Genomic DNA, 21,853 nt, shown 5'->3' on the forward strand with positions numbered 1-21,853 from the left:
AAAGGATCTACCGCCAGCAGTCGATTTTGATATTCTAGGTATTATCAACTGTCCAGAATTTTGAGATTGCAATAGACGTTAAGGACTATAATGCATTAAGAGCTCGCTCAAGTACTGGGGAGCTAAACCATTTAGTGCTTTGTAAGTAAAATGTATACAATGTTTAATAGGGAGCCAATGCAGTGTTGACAGAACCGGGCTAATATGGCCATACTTCCTGGTTCTAGTATGAACTCTAGCTGCTGTGTTTTGGACTAGCTGTAATTTGTTTATTATGCATGCAGGGCAACCACCCATAATAGCATTACAATAATCTAGCCTTGAGGTCATGAACGCATGAATGAACTGTTCTGCATTTTTCATTGAAAGCATATGTCATAATTTAGATGGCTTTGAAACGTGGCTTTCAAATGAAAGATTGATATCAAAGAGCACACCTAGGTTCCTAACCGACGACGAAAACTTGACAGAGCAGCCATCGATTGTTAGACAGTTTTCCAGGTTAGTACGTGCAGAGGTTTTTGGTTCAATCATTAGAAACTTTCAGAATTAAGTAGTATTATAGTATTTTAGTAGGAAATTACTAGTCATCCATTTTTTTATATCAGCTATGCATTCCGTTCATTTCTTTAATTGCCAAGTTTCGTCGGGGCGCTAAGAGATATAGAGCTGAGTATCATCGGCATAACAGTGAAAACTAATGCCATGCGTCCTAATGATATTTCTCAAGGGTAGCATGTACAGAGTAAACAGCAACGGTCCTAGTACTGAGCCTTGTGGTACTCCATACTGAACTTGTGATCGATAAGACATCTCTTCATTTACTGCTACAAACTGATAACGGTCAGATAAGAATGATTTAAACCATGCTAATGCAATTCAACTAAGGCCAACATAATTTTTGAGTCTATTTAAAAGAATGTTGTGGTCAGTGGTATCAAATGCAGCACTAAGATCGAGTAACACTAATAGAGAGATACAACCACGATCGGATGATTGGAGCAAATCATTTGTACATCTAATGAGAGCTGTCTCAGTACTATGATACAGTCTAAATCCTGACTGGAAATCCTCCCAGATTCCATTTCTTTCTAAAAAAGGAACATAGTTGTGAGGATACTTCCTTTTCTAGTACCTTTGACAGAAAAGGGTCTATTGTCACAGTCATCATCTGCACCACTCTGTCTTTGTCTGCACTACACTTCCCAGAATCCCTTGTGTCTTCACACCTGAACTCACTCCCTCAATTACCCACCTGTTCATCGTCTTCATCATCCGTGTCACCTGTGCTCACCTAATCAGTGTTCATCAGTGTCTGTATTTAGTTCTCTCTGTTCAGTCAGTCTTTGTCCGTTCTCGTCTGAGTATAGTCACAGTTACGTTGTTTGGTGGTGTGTGTTACCCTTCTGCCTGTCTGTACCGTTTGTGTGACATTGTGAGTAAAAGTTTATATTGGAGCCTTTTGCCTCTTCGCCTTCTTCAACCTACATCACACCCTGACAGAAGAATGGACCACAAACGCAATATGGGTATTTCATTGTACCCGACCGATCGCCTACTGACCTGTTTTCAAGACGGCCGCCAGATTGAAGAATATGTTGAGCAGTTCCTGGAGTTCTCACAGGAGGTAAACTGGGCAGATGATGTCCTCAAGACCATTTTCTGGTATGGCCTTGATGATCATTTACACCAACAAGCTCCAGCAGCAATTATCCCAGGTACATTCGCTCAGTACCTGGATCGTGTGCTGTGGTTGAGTGGCTCAACCTTCACCGTCGGTGAGGTTGATGACATTGCCACTCCACCACTATCACCAGCCATTGTCATCGCCACCCCTCCTGTCTTCATCTCGAGCTCAGAGTCCCCTGTTCCTATCCTCAGCCAAAGTTCTGAGGAACCAAACTTAATTGACTTTGACATTGATCCAGAATTCCTTCACGTCATGTAAACCGAGCCTGAGAATCCTCACGTTATATTTGCCGAGCCTGAGTTCAATTTAATTGACTTTGACATTGATCATGAGTTCCTTCACGCCATGTATTCAGAGCCAGAACTTCATGTCATGTCTTACGAGCCTGAGAATCTCCCCGTCAGTCCTGCCGAGCCTGCACTTCACGTCAGTCCTGCCGAGCCTACGCATCATGTCACGCCCGCCGAGCCAGAGACTGTTCACGTCACGCCCGCTGAGCCAGAGACTGTTCATGTCACGCCCGCCAACGTCCCTTCGCCGCTGGTCCCGTCCAGCCCAGAGCTCCCTTCGCCGCTGGTCCCGTCCAGCCCAGAGCTTCCTTCGCCGCTGGTCCCGTCCAGCCCAGAGCTTTCTTTGCCACTGGTCCCGTCCAGCACAGAGACTATTTCGCCGCTGGTTCTGCCCAGCCCTGAGCCTGTCACCATCCCAGAACCTGAGCCCTCAGCAAAGATGGCCGCCGCCACGTCACCTGAGCCCTCAGCAGAGATGGCCGCCGCCACGCCTGAACCTGAGCCCTCAGCAAAGATGGCCGCCACCACGTCACCTGAGCCCTCAGCAGAGATGGCCGCCGCCACGGGGTCTGTTCCTGAGCCGGTGTCTGTTCCTGAGCCGGTGTCTGTTCCTGCCCATAATCCCATAGCCACCCCCAAGGAAATTTGGGGGGGGGCAATAAGTCTCCGCCATGGCCACCCAAAGGGTCGTCTCCGCCCTGGCCGCCTGCTCCGCCCTATAGGCTTCCTGCCCCAGATAGGCCACACACTGGTCAGCCTTCAGGGCGCCCACCCCTTCCACCCCTTCCACCCCTCCCACCCCTGTTGATGTTTTACGGCGCGAGGTCGCGCCTTTTTGAAGGGGGGCGTACTGTCACAGTCATCGTCTGTACCACTCTGTCTTCGTCTGCACTACACTTCCCAGAATCCCTCGTGTCTTCACACCTGAACTCACTCCCTCAATTACCCACCTGTTTATCGTCTTCATCATCCGAACACAGCCTAATCAGTGTTCATCAGTGTCTGTATTTAGTTCCCTCTGTTCAGTCAGTCTTTGTCCGTTCTCGTATGAGTATAGTCATAGTTACGTCGTTTGCTGGTGTGTGTTACCCTTCTGCCAAGTTTATATTGGAGCCTTTTGCCTCTTCGCCTTCAACCTACATCACACTCTGACATCTATTTGAGATCAGCCTGTAATTGACTAATTCTGTACGATCAAGTTGTGTTTTTTAAATAAGAGGTTTAATAATAGCCAGCTTAAAAGTTTCCGGTACATATCCTAGTGACAAAGATGAATTAATGAAATTAAGGAGAGGATATATGACCTCTGGAAGCATCTCTTTCAGTAGCTTAGTCGGAATAGGGTCTAACATAAATGTTGTCGATTTAGATGATTTAACGAGTTTAGACAATTCTTCCTCTCCTATTGCAACGAATTAATGGATTTTTTCCTCATAGACACTACAATGCACTGTCTGATGTGATACTGTAGTAGATGGTTGCATAGTTATAATTTTGTTTTCTTCCAGTTGCGCTCCATTTTTCTGGCTGCTCTCTTAAGGGCCCGATATAATAAATTCATGGTGCTGTGTGCTGTGGTAACATGAAAAGTCAAGAAAACCAAGACAAACAACATGAAAGTCAAGAAATCACATCTTGGCTGTGTGGTGATATTTATGTATACTGTATATTTCCTGTAGACATCTTTATGCAAATACAAATTGTTTTGCAGAAAGATGAACTCTTTTAGTGCACATATGTAGTTTATAATGGTTTATAACCATAACAACTTTGTTTTTAGAATGTCTGTTTCCAAACTTTTTGTTGTAGCCTCATCAGGAAAGCCTGTTTTGTCTGACGTCAAAGATATTCATATGTTTTGAATTAGTGTTTGGTCCTGAATTTTCAACATGAAAATCAAACACAGATTCTTCAAGCTGTGCAGCCAGTGCTAAGGACCAAAAGTTGATTTTGTGACATGGGAACATGGTAGTGGTGCCAAAATGACAAATTGGGCACCAAGTCAGGAAGCAGACAGACTGGCTTAAACCGTCTGCTAGCGGCCTCGCGTCACCAAGGTCAGATAAATCCCATCACTTAGAGCCTCTTTCACCTAGATATCATCATATAGAGACTGTGTCTGTTCCCCGAATTTGGAAATCCAAAAAACGTCCAAACCCATCTAAGGTTAAAAATTGAATTGATGTTCAACAAATAAAAAACAGATATAATACAGATGAGCAAATGCTAAAGCTTGGGTTGCTGAATATTCAATCCCTTACTCCAAAAGCACTCGCTGTTAATGATATGATTTTAGATAATAACCTAGATGTGCTGTGTTTGACAGAAACCTGGCTAAAACCAAACGATTACATTACTTTAAATGAGACCACCCCGCAAGATTACTGTTATAAACATGAACCTCGTGGGGCCTGTTCACTCTGTACATGCTACCCTTAGGAGATATCATTAGGAAACATGGAATTAGCTTTCACTGTTATGCTGACGATACTCAGCTGTATATTTCTTCAAAACCTAACGAAACTTACAAATTCACAAAACTAACGGAATGCATAGCTGATATAAAAAATTGGATGACTAGTAATTTCCTACTTCTAAATTCTGAAAAAACAGAGATTCTAATTATTGGACAAAAAACTCCCATACGTAATAACTTAGAATACTGTCTAACACTTGATGGCTGCTCTGTCAAGTCTTCGTCGTCGGTTAGGAATCTGGGTGTGCTCTTTGATACCAATCTTTCATTTGAAAGTCACGTGTCTTGTATCTGTAAAACCGCATTTTTCCATCTTAATAATATATCTAAACTCATCTATCTATATCTATCTCATTGACAAATGCGGAACAATTAGTTCATGCGTTCATGACCTCAAGGCTAGATTATTGTAATGCTCTACTGGGTGGTTGCCCTGCACCCTTAATAAACAAACTACAGCTAGTTCAAAACGCTGCAGCTCGAGTTCTTACCAGAACCAGGAAGTATGACCATATTAACCCGGTTCTGTCAACACTGCATTGGCTGCCTATTAAACATCGCATACATTTTTAAATATTGCTGATTACTTACAAAGCACTAAATGGTTTAGCTCCGCAGTACTTAAGCGAGCTCTTAACGCATTATAGTCCTTCATGTCTATCGCAATCTCAAAATTCCGGCCAGTTGATAATACCTAGAATATCTAAATCGACTGCTGGCGGTAGATCCTTTTCCTATTTAGCACCAAAACTTTGGAACAGTCTTCCTACCATTGCCCAGGAAGCAGACACACTCTGTCAGTTCAAAGCTAGATTGAAGACACATCTCTTTGACCTAGCATTCACATAATACATTATAGACTTCTATAATTCAATGTTAGGCTGCATAGATTAGGTCAGCCGGAACCGGGAACACTTCCCATAAATCCTGATGTACTCGTTACATCATAAGAAGAATGGCATCTATGCTAATTTTAGTGTCTTTGTCTAGCCTGAGGTTTTCCCGCAGCCTGCCGGATCCAGGCCGTATCCAGATCTGACGAAGGACCTTCGCCTGGACCCGATGACAACGCAGTGCTGAAGTGCCAACTAGTCTCTCCCTATGGAGCATCCCTTTACCACTCTACAGATAAAGCGTTGTCGGGAAAATTCGTTTTGCGAACCTACCCCGAAGTGACAAAATAAAATACAATTCTGTTTAAATTTATAAGAAAAGACCAGTACTTTGTTTAGGCTTGGTTTGTAGGGAATTACAAACCTGTGCACATATATTCAAACGCACATAACTATAGAACCAATTCTTAACGCGCATCAGCGTTTATCACAGGTTCGCGTTTAAAGTCTGCGTAGAGAGAATGGTGTCGTCTTAGCGGCCCCTAATTTAATAACAAATGATCGTTGCGACGGAAGCGAATCGATCAAAACTAACTTTAGCTGGAAAATAACTTTATTAAAGAACCGCTATAAAGCCAAACCAATCTCTGTTACCTTAAATTATACGCTTATCTCTGTAAAGCTGCTTTGAAACAATCTACATTGTTAAAAGCGCTATATAAATGAAGATGACTTGACTTGACTTGGTAGTGGTTTGGCCTGGGAGAGGCTAATATTTGAATAAAATACACATTACAATTTTTTCCTGCCCTGAATAATGTTTTATTGATTTAAGTTTGCACTTTCATAGCTCAGGAGACAATGTTAAAACAAAGTTGACACAGTTCTTTCTTGGCCACCCACTACTGTTATGGGGCTGGATTTGGGCCAGCGGTAACAACGGCATGGAAATGAACTACTGTTCTTACACTGCTCAGCTATTTTTTTTTTTACCATTGGTCCATCCCACACCAGTGAAACAATTTTGTCACATGTTGGCAAAATCTTAAATTCTGAAGATGATTTTCTCAACCCACCATTGATTTCTCAGCATAGAGAGGATTTAATACCTGCCTGCAACTCCTCTGCTTTCAAAAACAGCTGTTACGGTTCTTCAAACTGGCTTCAAAATTCACTTAACGGATGTTGTTATACAAATCCCAATTTAGGTTCTGCCATTCCTCCCATATCCAAAAGGATTAAATATCAGTGTGCTCTTTCCACACAGGTTAAATAAACAATTATATGAGCTGTACATAAAACCTCCTGCCAAGCCCACAGAGGCTTCTCACGACTTATAGATCAAATCTCTTCTGCCAAAATCTCCACCTCCTCAACAAACAAAGCTCCCATTGGGGAGTCAGAGCAACAGAACAGCCTTACTCTAGAATCATATCAATGGAGAGTTATTTGGCACATGCCAATCAAGTTCTCTGCATCCTACTGCTGGAGTTTTTACTGACCATCAGCTCTTTCTTCGGTCTCACTTCACACTCTTTAATGAAGTTCATAACATAAGTTCGGAAGGAATATATTAGTCTAATGCTGCCAATTCTGTTTCAAGGGTATAGAACAGAGGTGTCCAAACCTGCTCCTGGAGGACCATTGTCCTGAAGGGGTTGGCTCCGACTTGCGTCAACACACCTGTAGTAGTTAGCTGTTTCAGGTGTGTTTAATTGGAGTCGGAGCTGAACTCTGCTGGACAGTGGCCATCCAGGAGCAGAATTGGACACATCTGGTATATATGCAGTAGCTTAGTTTACTTCTTTCCCATGACATTTCTTTAGAATCTCTTCCCATCTCCACTTTTAGGCCCACAGTTATAACCTTATTTATAACTTGTGAAACACCAATCACAAATTCCTAGCACCAATATTAATACAAACATTTACACCTACATATAACACTTCCACCTGTCAAATGTGTCACCTGTGAGCTTTCATGCTGGGCTCTCTGATTTTGTGACTACATATTGCTTACTCACCTACTTTGTCACTGCATGTTGTTGTCAGGCATATACAGTTTCTGTGAAGTCTTGTGCACATATCTGTTTGGGCTTTTGCAAATTATGTAGCAGGCAAAATTGAAATGTCTTTTGGCTCAAGAATTATATGAGTGGGTCTTTCTGTTGCTCTTGTTCCTGCAAAATGACAACTCTCACTGAATAACATTCGCTGGCCGCTTCACTGCTGCAAATTGCTGTCAGAATGAACAATTCTGGCACTTTATGCCAAACTCCTTATTTTTCTTGCTGAAATTCTTAAAAGTCTGTGGCCTTTAACGTCTTTGTTAGCTCCCTACTCCCATGCCTGCTATCACCAGTTCAAGCCCAGCTCGGAGGGAGCCGAGAGGAACTGGTAACAATGGTGCTTTGACCCAGATACGATTGAGGTTTCAAGGGGGGAGTGTAATACAGGCTTGATATGAGATAGCTGTGAAGGCAAACCTCACTGTCCTGGACTCAAAAAGGTGTGCAGCGTGCGCTAGTGACTGATGCTATACACTGTGGTCTTTAGCTTCCTTATTAGCATGCACAAGCGTCATCTGCAATGATGCAAATGGTGAAAACGTTTTGTTTTTTTAAACGTTGTAGGAAAAAGTATTTGCCAAAAAAAAACATGAACCTGCACTCTAGTTGTACCAGTCATAGACATGTGAATCTTATGTAACGAATCATTATTTGTTCATATGCTTTTCTATTACATTATTTTCCTGATATACTGTATGCTTTAGCTTGCTGTTATTTCCAAATTATACATTCTAAAATACACTGCCTTTTTTTGTGCTTACCAGGTGACCCATCTTTTTGATAATGGAGGCACAGTCTTTTTTGCTATCTTCATGGCAATATGGGGTGAGTCTGAATCTTTTTAATCTAATCATTACTCTTTCCACCAGCAGAAAGACAGACAGGTCAGCGTTTGGTTTGAAGTACAAATTAAGTAATTATAAAAGAGGCTTCCTTCAGTAGGCAGAATTAGTATCTATAGCAGCCTTTGGTCTGCTATAAAAGGAATGACTAAAAAGCTCATGAGAAGCAGCTGTAATCAATCACTGCTTTGTCCCACATTACAACAAATGATACAATCAGGTCACAGTAGACCGCACTCACAGCACAAACATTTAAATATTTCAAAACTGCTTAGACTTTAGTTTACTCCTCTGAACAAGAGCAGTGATAAATAGATGTGTTGAAGGATCCCCGGTGGCGATCACAGGTGAGTTTGTGCTTGATAATTGTGGCCTCATTATTAAGTCTAATTGACTGACTACAGCCAATGAAACACTTCCCAGGAGTGAAATGAAAGTAGATTAATGTGAACAGACATGGTGGATTTACTGCTGTGGATGTTTTCCTTTAAATGTGACATTAAACAAATAGCAGTTTAACTAACTTTATAGGTCTAAAAAAATATATTTCCAAACTGTTGCTGCACCATAACAGTAGTTGACCTGAAAGGGAAAATAAACTAAAGTTTACACTAATGTCCACTTGTGTCAGTGCTTATTACTGTACACTAATTTCCCTTGTGGCAATCCTTATAATTGTGCTTTATGACATATTCCAGAAGGCGTGAAATTGAAGTAGCATAGCTACAGTACATGTGTTTGCATTCATATATTTTGTATTTTTGTTTGTGTTTTGATTAATCTGTGCAAGGTTTTGCAGGTGCAGAACTATAGGTGACTTGTGGGATCTAAACAAAGCAACATATTAGTCACAGCCATATTTTTATCTGCTGGAAAAGGGCTATAAAAACAATGCATGACACAAATGCCACTAACGCTATCACAGTTAGGGTAGCTGCAATAAATCTGTATAGTTTAACATGAAATTATAGGCTACTAATTACATTATACTCCTTAATTCAACAAAAACAAATTGTAAACAGTGAACAAAAACATGTAAATGGGGATTCTGATACTCAAATTTCTAAATTGCTTTTAAAACTAATACATGGAATTCATGAACTCTTCAAAATAATGGCTTTAGTGGGGATGAAGAAGGGTTGTTCTAAAATGACAAAACCACTATTCCATTGTCAAGAGAATTCAGGATAAATTTCTCTCTTATGGTGCTTTCTCACATGGTTCGATTTCCACACTTGGTTTGAATGCTCCCCCCTCCCTCTGCCCCCACCGGTATGTGCTCACATTATATTATAACGACGACACAGGAGAAGGCTGCAAACGGCACAAAACGGCACTTGCATCTATCTGTCGCGAATGTACTGCGAATGTTCTAAAGAACCAAAAGTGCTATTGTGAACGCACCTTTAGACATTTCAGAGTCAAATGAGAGTTCACACAAAAGCTGTACAAGGGTGACTATTCATTAACACTTCGGAAATGCCACATTAGAGTTCTAGAAGCTTGAGTAAAAAAAAAAAAAAAATGCTATCCTTAAATACAAAAGAAATTTAGGCCATGGACACAGAGGTTCTGTCGCATTTGTTTGCAGGAACGTATGGCCTAAGTTATCATTCTATGGCTCTTTTTAATTGGTCAAACACTGCAATGAATATTTTCACATACTGATGATGGCCAAACTATTGGCTATATTTGAGCATTGTCAATGGCAACACAATAGTGCTACATTCATGTCTATCAAATCACTCAATTGTCTCTTTCTTTCCATACAAACTCATGCTAGAATATCTCATTGGCACTTGAGATGTCTTTTTGCCTCAAAACATCTAGATTACGTGTTTAACCCTGGTTCCCTGAGAAGGAAAATTAGATGTTTTTTAGCGCAAAATTAGCGTCATGGAGTTGACGCTATGGGGAACGTCCTCAGCGTAACTGGTATCTGAATAGATGTAACAAACATGCCAATTTGTTGGCCAACGGCAGTCCACGATGTCCAAAGTGGAGCACCTGTGAGTATAAGAGGGTATCTGCAAGACAAGTCATAAACTCTTCTCAGGAAACCATTTTTACATGTGTAACCTAGACCAATAGGCCTTGCTGAGGGGTTACCTACCTCACTATTCAGTGGATATGCACAAACATAGGGGGCATAACATAGATTGTCTCTACAGATCACTTAGTTGTGATTTAGGGCGCTTTCACACTTGGTTCGATTGCCTGTTCCGAACCCGAGTTCGATTGCTCCCCCCTCCCCCTGCCCCCGATGGACTGTGTTCACATTATATTATTTATATCCGAACCGCGGTACACTTGCGTCATCAGGCTGCAGCTGGCGTAATGGTGTTGCTTGGTAACCGCGAATGAAAAGGCGCCCAAATGGATAGACTTGCTCGGTTGACATTTTTTCTTCTTTTTTTTTAAACTTTGGTTTTGTTTTCAACATAGACATACAGAAACACACTTGCGTCTGTCTGCCGCAAAAATTATGAAAACGTTTCAAAGACAGCGGGCTGTCCGCCGAAGACACATTATACGTCAACAATAGCGGTTCACTTCCGCGGTTTGGTTCGATTGCGTTCATATCAGCAGCGAACCGTACCCGAGTTCACATGAACCGTACCCCAGACCACCTTTTTAAGCGGACCCGAGTACGGTTCGCGGGTGCGCACCCGAGTTCGGAAGACAGCGTTCACATCATCCAAACGAACCGAACTCTGACGTCATTCGAACCCGGGTGCGCACCAAAAGTGCTAGTGTGAAAGCGCCCTTAGTCAGAGCGCTTCAACTCCTAGGGCGCAGATTGCGACTAATAGACTGCTTATTGGAGGCAATCTCTAAGCCCAGGGCAGGCAAAAAGCCTTAAAGGCCCCAAGAGCAAAAAGCTCTAATATAGAGCTAGCTATGTCAATACTTTGATAAAGCCCTTAGGGAGTAGTTTATCAAAGGGAGTAATTCAAGACCCTTGATCTACCACTACTTCCAAGGGGGAGAATATAACCTTCACTTCATCAGAAGGGATGCAAATACAAGTGTGGCACAGAATAAAGCCAAAAACTCTTGCCATTGCAACTCAACCCCTAGGGAAACTACAGGGGAGCTTAGGCTCTACTTAATTAACCTAGAGTCATTGGGGAGCACGCTCAACTCTACTTGTTCTTCTACGGGCACCACAAGGAGACTTCATGCACTCATCTGACTATAGAATGCTGCAAGATGGGAGGCCACCAGGCAAACTGCCTCTACTTCTCCAAACATGGATCAACTAGAGACTTTGCACGATACCCAGCCATAGGGGAGCATAAGGCCCTACTTCAAGTGAGCATGCAAAGTGCTAAAAATAGCCCTTCAGGGTACAACATTCACTTTTGCTACCACTCCAAGGGGGAGCCTAATCCTTACTCCTACTCAGGAAAGGAGGGAGAATGAGAGCAGGGCATAATGCAGTGTGCATACCACTCTTATCCCCCTAAACCCCCCTCTAAACCCCCAGGAAACCGCAGGGGACCTTAGGTTCTACTTTAAGACCTCAAAATGACTGGAGAAGAACAGTTGAAACCTGCCTTGAAAAAAGGCACTCCACCTAAACCCATTAAAGCTATCACTTTTTTATAATGTCATGTGACAGATAACACATTGGACACCCATAGGCGATCTTCCTCTACTTATTAGTACTGTCGAACCAGGGCCATATTCTAGCACCCATCCAAAGGGGAGGGATATCACTGTTTCAAAACTCAACAATAGTTGGGGAGGAATGTAAATGAAACAGAGGGAGTTTATGAGTTGCCCAGCATAGTTCCATTCACCCTGCTCTATCCTAAGGGGTACTTGAGCAGCTGATCACTGGAAGCAAGCAAGGTGCTAAAATATCTGTGGGGTATTTTGAGCTAAAACTTCACATACACACTCTGGGGACATCAAAGTTATCAAAAACTTATTTTACATCTTTTGAAAAGGGCATTATACCACCCCTTTAAAAGAGAGGGTTTGAGTTGTGTCTAAATTTAATCTGTATCCTGAGTACCAGTGTTGGGAGTAACGCGCTACAAAGTAACGTGTTACTGTAATTCCACTACTTTTAGCGGTAACGAGCATGTAACTATTTTTTTTTTTTTTAATCAAGTAATGCAATCACAATTGCTGAAATTTAAATGAGTTCGTTACTCGCGTTACTCTCTTTTGTGAAAAAGTGTGTGTGTTTATTAGGCGCCGGACTGGACAAAAGCGACGCGAACGCTGCGAGCGTGCTCGACAGTGCGCGAGAGAGACCGAACGTGTCCATGAGCCATCTAAACCATCTATTGTGTTTAGTTGTTCCACTAAAGTAACTTACTCAACACTGCTGAGTACCAACCAAACTGTTCAAGGCATGACATAAGTTTAGGTAAACTGGAGTCTGGGTCGGATATTGTCATAAGAATATCATCCGCATATAGACATATTTTGTGTTCATTTCCTTTAAATTGGAATCCTGGTATTTCTACATCTTCTCCAATTGCTTGAGCAAGTGGCTCTATGAATAGTGCGAAAAGTGTGGGACTTAAAGGGCATCCTTGGTGACATCCCCGTTCCAGTGTAACTGAACTAGAAATATTACCATTTATTTTAATCTGGGCCGTCAGTAAATTATATAGTGCTTTAAGACATCCTATAACCTTTTCATTAAAGCCAAAATGTTGCAGTACCAGGTACAAAAACTCCCATCGCACGGAGTCAACAGCCTCTTCGGCATCGTGGCTAATTGCCAGAGATTTAGAATTACTTTTGCTTATGCTATCAATCAAAAATAATGCCCGTCTCAAATTATCTTGTGTCTGCCTGTTTTTCACAAATCCTATTTGGTCGGTATCAATCAATTCAGGAATTATATTTTCTAATCTTTTTGCAATTATTGAAGTGTATAATCTATATTCAAAACTGAAATGGGTCTATAATGACCCACAATCCGTCTTATCTTTTCCAACTTTTGGTATTACTGATATGATAGCTTGTTTCCAGGATATTGGGGTCTCCCCCCCACTAATTTTGAAAACTGACCTTTCAGTTTGCTGTTTACGGAGTTTACATGCTAACATTTTTTTAGCTCTGGGTCCATTCTCATAATAATTCTGTTTGATATATTTAAGTTTAATCTCTACTTGTTTATCAAGTATCTTATTTATTTGTTGTTTTAGTACTTTTATTTCTTCTAAGATTTGGGGTTATTTAATTCAATATGTTTTTGTTCCAGTGTTTTTAGTGTGTTTGATAAATCTTTGTTTATCACTTTAACAGCTTTCCTCTTAACACTGCCTTAGCGGCGTCCCATAGAACACCTGATGACATTTCTTCATTATTATTAAATTCAATGTACTCTTTCATTTCCTTTTTAATATATTCTATACATTGGGGGTCATTTAAGAGACTAGTGTTCAATCTCCAGATGGTGTTCTTGGATTGAACATCTAAATCGAATTATTTTTTATTTATTTTTTTATCCTTTATTTTACCAGGATAGTCCCATTGAGATATAAAATCCCTTCTTCCAGGGAGTCCTGGCCAAAATGGCAGCACAAAAAGTTTCACATAAACAACATACAAACATAAAACTCAGAATCTAACATAACATTTTATCCAGCACTCATTCAATTCTATGCCTGTTAGAGCCCTGCATTTCAGCCCGAGCCCGACGGGCCCCGACTTATTTACGCCCCTTGGGCTGGGCTTCGGGCAATTTTCACGTCATAGTTCACATGCGGGTCGGGCCTCAGGCCTGTTTTAGGCTTATCCTTCTTTTTATATTTTAGACATTAATTAAAAGAAAATATGAGAAGTTGACGATGGAAAAACAAACCTAGAAAGACATTTTATAACCTATCACACTGACATATGGTTGTTCCCGGCGGCGCGACCCACGATTCACCTCATGTGCAATGGAGAACATTAAGAGAAAAATCGCCGATGGCGAACTTAAAACTGAGAAAAGCACCAGAGGAAAGGCAAACTTCTGGGCTGTTTTTCAAATAGTGACAACCTTAAATGACGAGCCAACTGGTTATGCACAATGCACAATTTGCAAGGCTGTGCTAAGCTACAATAGTAAGAAGACGGGATCATCTCATTTACAAAGACATTTTGAGCATGGTGGATGTAGCGGTAGTGGACAAACCAGCAAACAAATGAGTGTGAGTGGTTTCCTCGCCAAACCAACGGTGAAATCCCTAATCACAGCTAAATGCGTGAAAATCTGTTGTATGGACATTCGGCCATTTGAAACGGTAGCAGGGAACGGTTTCATCCGGTTAGTGCAAGAGCTAATAAATGTAGCCCATGGCCGTCTGTCAGCAACAAGTTTACTCCCTAACCCCACCACAATCTCCCGAAAGTGCAAAGAAATGGCGACTGCTAAGAGAGGGGACATGGTTCTTGAAGTCAATTCTTATGGGACAAACAACACCAAATAGGACAGACAGTTTGACAGAGAGTGCTTGCTGAAGAGCAAAAAGCTAACTCTGTTGTGTGCTGGCGTCCCTTTGTAGCTTCCGTGTATGCCGTCACATGTTACATCATTGTAATGTATTTTAGCTCTATGAAATATTAATAATCAATAATAACTGGTTATAATTGATTATGAATATTTGGATCAGTCAGTATAATAAACTTACTGTCGTAAATTAATATTACAATCAATTAACCTGTTTATGTAATGTATTTGTATATATTCTGATAGGTCAATTTGGCTCAAAGGAATTATTAATTCATTTATAGGGAATTCGAAAGAATCACTTATTACAACCGAGCAAATGACTCGTTCCCGGTTCATTTGAACTGGCTGTAACTATCAGCTCTGCAACAGATATAAATATCCAAACTATAGTGAAACACTATAGTTAGCAATGTAACTTAGATCAGCAGTTTAAGACATTAAATTCGTAAGCACATAACACAAGTAACACTTCTCTTTAAAATATAAACAAAACTTTATTGATTATTCTAACACATAAAACTAATATCTAACACAAACATACACACATTCATACGAGTTGCAGAAAGAAAGAGAGTGAGGAAAGAATGAGTTTTAAGAGTAAGATGATGAAATCCCAAGTTTCTATGCACTTATACGACATGGCCTGAATGAACCATCACTCAGTAATTTAACCCTTCTTTCGTTTCTTAGGCGGGTTATTAAATATATAGCAATGCACCAGTTCAGCTTAAGAGTCTGGAGACTACTTGCTTGTCTTTGCATTCCTTTTCGGGATTCCCTTCGTCGCGTGAAAGGGGTTTCCCGAGTTCGTTCGTTCGTTGGTTGGTGTCCTCGTGCTGGGATGGATGTCTGGGGCGGCCAATCACGTGGTGTGCTGGCGGATGGATTGAAAGTCTTTGTTTGAAGCTGGCTTTGCAGACGAATCGATCCGTGGACCGAACTTTGCCGCAAAACTTAACTTAGAACCGAGACTCACACGGAAAATAAAGGAAAACTAAGAAAAGAAAGAAAATTGAGATGAGAGTAGTTAGATGGCTGGAATGAAGCTGTTAACCCATGTTCTTCTGATCTTAATTTGGGTTCTTTTGTCTCTGCTCGTCTACATGGTTACTAGTCTGTCTGGTCTCTTCTCCGCATTTTTTCTAACCTTGTTGTTGTTCTTCTAAAACTTTGTTTGGGTCTAAGATTTTAACTCAAATGTTTGTCCAGCCTCCTGGATGAGTTCTGACCAATTAAACACTGGCTTAATTTAGGAGGTGGCGTTCTTTTCAGTTCTGATCGTAAATCATGCTTATCTGTGATCCCCTTATTCTCCAGCACTAGTAGAGAGAAAAGAGGCCACAGTTTAGACATTATTACTATTATAAGAATACAAAACATTTTACACAGATTTCAATCAAGCCATCTTTTGAGTTAAGAACATACAATCATATTGATAGGAGACACGACACACTTTCATTCAAACATCTAATAGTTATAACAGTTACATGAATTATATGGGATCTAAGCATATTAGACACACAAATATATTGTAGACACAATATAGAATTATGTAGTTGCATGATGTTTGATTACAAGTCCATCGAGAATTGTTCTGGGATGATTTTATGTATGGTTATAGGTAAAATCTCAGTTCTCTTGTGGCTTGAAGAGATTTTACACCTGGGTCATTCAGAGGTCCTTAAGAAGAGGGGGTCTATTTTGTATCTGTCGTGGGGGTCCAGCAACTTCTGCTGTTATCTTAATCGAGCACCAAGCTGTGCCATCTCTGAACCAATCAGTCTTTCCAAAACTATCAAACGTTGACAACGTCCTTCCTTTAGTTGGGCTCATCTCTTTGAAGCTTGCATGGCCATAAAGTTCTTAGCTGGGGGGTTTCGTTGGTTAGCGGAGACTGGCTGGAGCCTGATTTTATGGCTCTGGATTGGTGATTTGGGGTCTGGAATGTTGAGTTCTGTGTGGAATTATGTTTGAACAAATCACCTGGAAGATTCATTTGTGTTTGTTTCGCCCTCCAATCCTACATCATGATGCAGCACCAATCAGGATTGGATTAGTTTAATTCATACTTCAGATACGTTACGCTAAGGGCGTTCCCCAAAGTGTCGTAGTCAATGCAGTTTGAGTTCCCTCGAAAGGGAACGTCCTTCTTTATCAGCTATTTGGCTGGAGACCTGGAAAGTCAGCTTATTCGATATCAATATTGCAACTCCTCTTGCATGCCCTTTAGTGTAAGATGAATAAAAGTGTTTCTAAATCCTACCTTTTTAAAATTTTCATATTCAGTTTGTACTAGATGAGTCCCAATAATATGTTGGTTCTCTCTTTTCATCTTAGTTAATGGTTTACTTCGTTTGATAGGATTTTGCAACCAATTAACGTTAGGTGAAATTATTCTATTCTTGTTGTGACATTTATCTTCAGATGTACTTCATATTAAAAATCCCAAGTGACCATGACATTGTAACATAAATAACACAGAACAAAAAAGTGAAATAATAAAAGAAAAAGAAATTGTACAATCAAAAGAAACAGCAACTTCCATAATCAAACTTCCCTTTAAAGTAACTTCTTGTTGGAAAGGAAAAACTTCAATTAACGAAGGGCCTTCCCCGTGCAAACTGATATTATAAATCAGTGCACGCTTTTTCCTCAACTCCCAGACATTGATGTTATATTCATTTATGGGTCTTTCAAGCTATAACGTAAAATCAACTATTGATAAAACTGTTGTTTGCATTTTTTGTTGAATGTCAAGGGTTTGGCAAAGCACATCTCTAGCCTCTGCGCTCCACTCTTCCAAATCTCCTCCACTCTATTCACTTCGTCTTTCAGATCTTTGGCAATTTCGTTCAGTTTAAGGTTGATGTCCGTACTCAGGCTTGCCAAGTCAGTTTTCCAGTCTCTGGTGAAAGTCTCTTGAAAGTTGATTAGTTCTGTCTTCACATCAGATCGGATAGCCTTAATTTCAGAATACGTAGCGTTTGCCTCTAGCTTTTCATTGTTTCTTCCCCTCCATATTTGTTTATCAATTACACGGTGTAAAGTTAAATTAAACTGGGGAGTATAACTGATTTGTCTGGGAGCTCGCGTTCTACACTGCCACTCGCCTCGACACCATATTGGAAGTCCAGCCGTTCACTTCTACACCTTTGGTCAAACCAGAAGGAGGGCAAACCGAAAGTGAAGGGGTTGCATCAACTCACAGCTACGAATAATTATGCTGGAAACTAATAAAGACAAAATTGTGCTCCATCTTTATTTTATTTCACACAGCCATGCCTTCATATGCAGTGTGTAAGCACCATACACCACCCTCCGTCTTTTTCACTGCTAGGCGGATTCCATGGTGTGCAAGGTCTGTCTCGTCACCGCATATGCCTTGCCATGTCAAGCGAAAATACTCTTTAAACAAAATTGTTTATTTTTAGCTTTTAGACAAACTGAATGAAATGGGTTTAAACCTGGAAACCATTATTTTCAATTAGACCAATATAAAATGCACTTTAAATAACTGACACAGTCTTTTCACTTTTTTCAGTGTACGACATAACTGAGAGAACAAAGACATCATGACTCTGAGGTCAGGACTTCAACGCACCTCTTAACATAACCATGTCATGCTTTGACCTCCACATAAATCACCACAGATAACGTTACGGAAGGACATGAAATTTGCACCAAGATTGAAAAGAAAAAGTTACCAGATAAAAAAAAAAAAAATGGTATGCTGTAAATTATGACAATAATAAAGGCAATCCATATATGCATAGGAACAGTTCAAGGAGGGTGATAATACCTGAAGAAAGCTTAGAATTTTTCCATTTATCTCACTGGATGTTCCTCGGCTAATGGATGGCAATTGATTTTCTACTTGATTTGCTTTTATTTGATACTATGTTATTCTTCCCACTGCATAGACCTTATTAAACAATAATTATGAGAAATACGATACAAATTGTGCCCCATAGTGATGCAATACGCGACGCATCATCTGTAAATACAGGGTGATACTATATTTTATGTGATGGGTAGCAACCAAAAAGTTAAATTTGGTACTTCGCTTCACAGAGTCTACTACATTGGCGAGTGCTAACGAAAGTCTTATTATTGTTTTATAAAAAAATGGGGACCATACTGTTCCTGATAGAGAGACCCAGAGGGATTTGCAAGTCAACTTCCTGAAAGCTCATGTGAAGACAGCTTCAGTCTTCTGAAAAACAGTCTCTCTTCTTCGTCTCTCTCTCTCTGTCTTTCTCTTCCCTTCCAGACTGGGTCATACAGTCCTTTCGTGAACTCAGAGCACAGATACAGGAGTTTTGTTCTCTTTTTACATTTAACAAGAAAACCTTACAGAACCTATCTTATTTTTACTTAATGTTTTATTTAGAATTCTTTTTTAGTGCATAAATCAGTTCCTAGGATACTGTGAAAAATTCATGCATCTAAGCTAGCTGATTACATTCTGTAAGCAAGATTGAATTTGAATGTCTACCAGTGAGATGATATATATTTTTTAAATTAATAGATCTAACCCAAAATTCTGATTGGATGAGCATTCAAAGCTGGCGTGAAATGCTGATAAACACATCTCTGATAACACGTTGTGGGATTATTCTGTTGCAACTTAACGAAACCAACAAGGTGTGTGGAAAAGACATACATACTTTATGAACACAAAACCTGCTGCAATTGTGGAGTGGAGAAATGAAAGCATCAAATGCATAATTGAAGCACTTATATTCATGTACGTACATTGAGTATGTTTAGGCCTAAGAGGACCTGCCCTAGTCACCTTACAACACTGTGACTATTGCCTTTGAGTAGAACTGTCCTGTATTCTAAAACTCTTTATGTTCATATCTTATCGCTTCCTCCTGTACCATCACAGCCACAGTATTCCTTGAGTTCTGGAAGAGGAGAAGAGCGGAGTTAACCTACGACTGGGATTTGATTGACTGGGAGGAGGAGGAGGTGAGCCTGCCTTCCTATTTAAATAAACTTACTGCTGAAATTGTGATGCTTTATGTTATTATTTCTTTAGAAATATCATAATCGTTTGAGACCTGTTAAAATGACCATTAAGCTCATTAACAATTATAACTGGTGTGTGGCCAATCTATGTGCTGTTTGTTGTATTTCCTATAGTGTAAAATCCCTGTCATGGTGTGTTCTGTGAGTGTGCCTCCTACTGTATAATGTTTTGTTGTGCATGCTTAGCTCCCAATGGGAATTCGTCTTAAGGGTGTTCACACTGATTAGTACTGACAAAAAGTTTGGTATAACTTTAACATGCAAATGAGCTGTGACGTGATTCAGCGTCTACTGACGGGAGTATACATCTTCTTTGAGATACTGTAGTCAAGTGTCAGCAAGATGGAAGAGAAGTTATTTTTGCTGCAACCCAGGCTATTTGGAAAGATGTGCCTGTAGCGACATTTATTCAAAATGATATTACGTCAAAAAAAAACCTAAAAAACATGTATATTGGATGTGGTTATAATGTAAATCTGAAAATGTAGTCTTGTTTAGGAACCACGTCAAAATCAATAGATCAATAATCTGCCCCAAAATCAAAATTTGTGTGCAAAGGAATAAATGTTGTTGATGCTACTCATGTCATTTCAGATGAAAACTGCAGTGAATTATATGTATAGTTAAGTTTTTGGAGTTTAGCCAAAATGTAGGTAAAGGCACGTTTTTCCAATGAGCCTATGTTGTTTTACTGTCAGCAAAAACCCACTATAGCCAGTAGTACAGTTAAAGTATATTCACTTCCCGTGATAAAATCTCAGTGTGAACAGCCCTTCTTGAATCACATATCACACATCAGCATGTGCAGAGTGACAGTGAATTCATTTATTGAGCATTGTTTTTGCAAATTAATTTGAGTGATGCGTGAACGTGTAATGTGTTTGAGGGAACACCTCAAAATAATCCAGAGATCAAAGTGATCAGATGTGGTTGATACTTGCTGTGGTGTTTGCATTCGTTGCCCTCTAGAATTCTGTTGTTGCTAGTTTCTGTATAACGGTGGTTCTCAAACTGGTTTGTGCACCTGAAGCATTTTACAAACCTCTTTTCCACCAAGATGGTGCTGATTCTTGTGCCAGAGATGGTGCTAAGCCTTGCAGTTTTAAGAACCGAAGTGATACCGGTTATGAAGCTGTGGTAGCTTTTTTTCTTCTCCTTAGACTTATTTCTTTTTTGAGCTTTCTGTTTTCAATTTTATGTTGTTGTTTTTTTGTGCTTTTGATAACTACTTTTTACTGCAGACGTTAATACAGTAGCTAGCTAGCCAAACTGTTGTTGTTTGAAAAACTTAATCTTAGTTTTAATTGATAATTGGTTCCATGGTTCCACACCAGATTAAGATTTTAGGGCTGGTGTGGAACCAACTTTCCCGGTCCGGAACCCGGTGGAAATGGAATGGGAACTAGCACCAGAACCAATGCTGGTGGAAAAGGGGAAGCAGATGTGTGCCACACAACTTACATTTATTTAAATACATTTTAAATGTATTTCCTATGTTTTATTTCAAATTTGTAATAATTTTATAATATATATATATATATATATATATATATATATATATATATATATATATATATATATATATCCAAAAAGAGTATATATCACCCAAAAAGGAAGGTTCTGCCTTCATTTACCTTCTCACTCTCATGCCATTCTAAATCGTATGACTAAAATAAAAATTTAAGAGCTACAACTGAAAGGCATTTTTTTTCTTTCTTTTCAGACATTTTGGTCTGATCTTCACATAAAGTTATCGAATGACTTCAGAAGGCTTGACTTAAATGTAGAACATTTATCTCATTTGACTACTTTTGTGATACTTTTATGGTGCTTTTTGTCTATTTTGGAGCTTAACTGTCCTAGATCACTGTATGATTTCATTTTTTGAAGAGCAACATGAACAGTTTTCAAAACATAATCTTTTGTGTTTCAAGTAAGAAAGAAAGCAATATGGGTTTGAAAAGACACGAGGCAGACTAAATAATGACAGAATTTTCATTTCATAGAGTGAACTAATCCTATTACTGTATATCTTTGTTTTTAATATATATTTTCTTACATCAACATTATTACACTGAAAAGTAAGGGGGTGTCTAAGTGATACTTGGATGGTGTGATTTGAACAGACGGGATGATTGGCCTGAAAAGTTTGAG

General features: G+C 39.9%; 1 protein-coding gene across 9 annotated transcripts in view; it reads left to right on the top strand.

The window, feature by feature from the left end:
- Positions 1 to 21,853, top strand: part of ano3 (anoctamin 3) — a 123,379-nt gene that overhangs the window by 62,420 nt on the left and 39,106 nt on the right. For 5 of the 9 annotated variants that reach the window (XM_084397046.1, XM_084397052.1, XM_084397050.1 and 2 more), the window contains 3 exons: positions 8,122 to 8,182; positions 19,557 to 19,639; positions 19,814 to 19,840. In XM_084397046.1, coding sequence (XP_084253172.1) covers positions 8,122 to 8,182; positions 19,557 to 19,639; positions 19,814 to 19,840 — 171 coding nt within the window. The remainder of the gene's footprint in view (positions 1 to 8,121; positions 8,183 to 19,556; positions 19,640 to 19,813; positions 19,841 to 21,853) is intronic. The other 4 variants (XM_084397048.1, XM_084397051.1, XM_084397049.1 and 1 more) reach the window with 1 other exon arrangement.

This window comes from Rutilus rutilus (assembly GCF_951802725.1).
Source record: "Rutilus rutilus genome assembly, chromosome: 23".
Lineage (NCBI taxonomy): Eukaryota > Metazoa > Chordata > Actinopteri > Cypriniformes > Leuciscidae > Rutilus > Rutilus rutilus.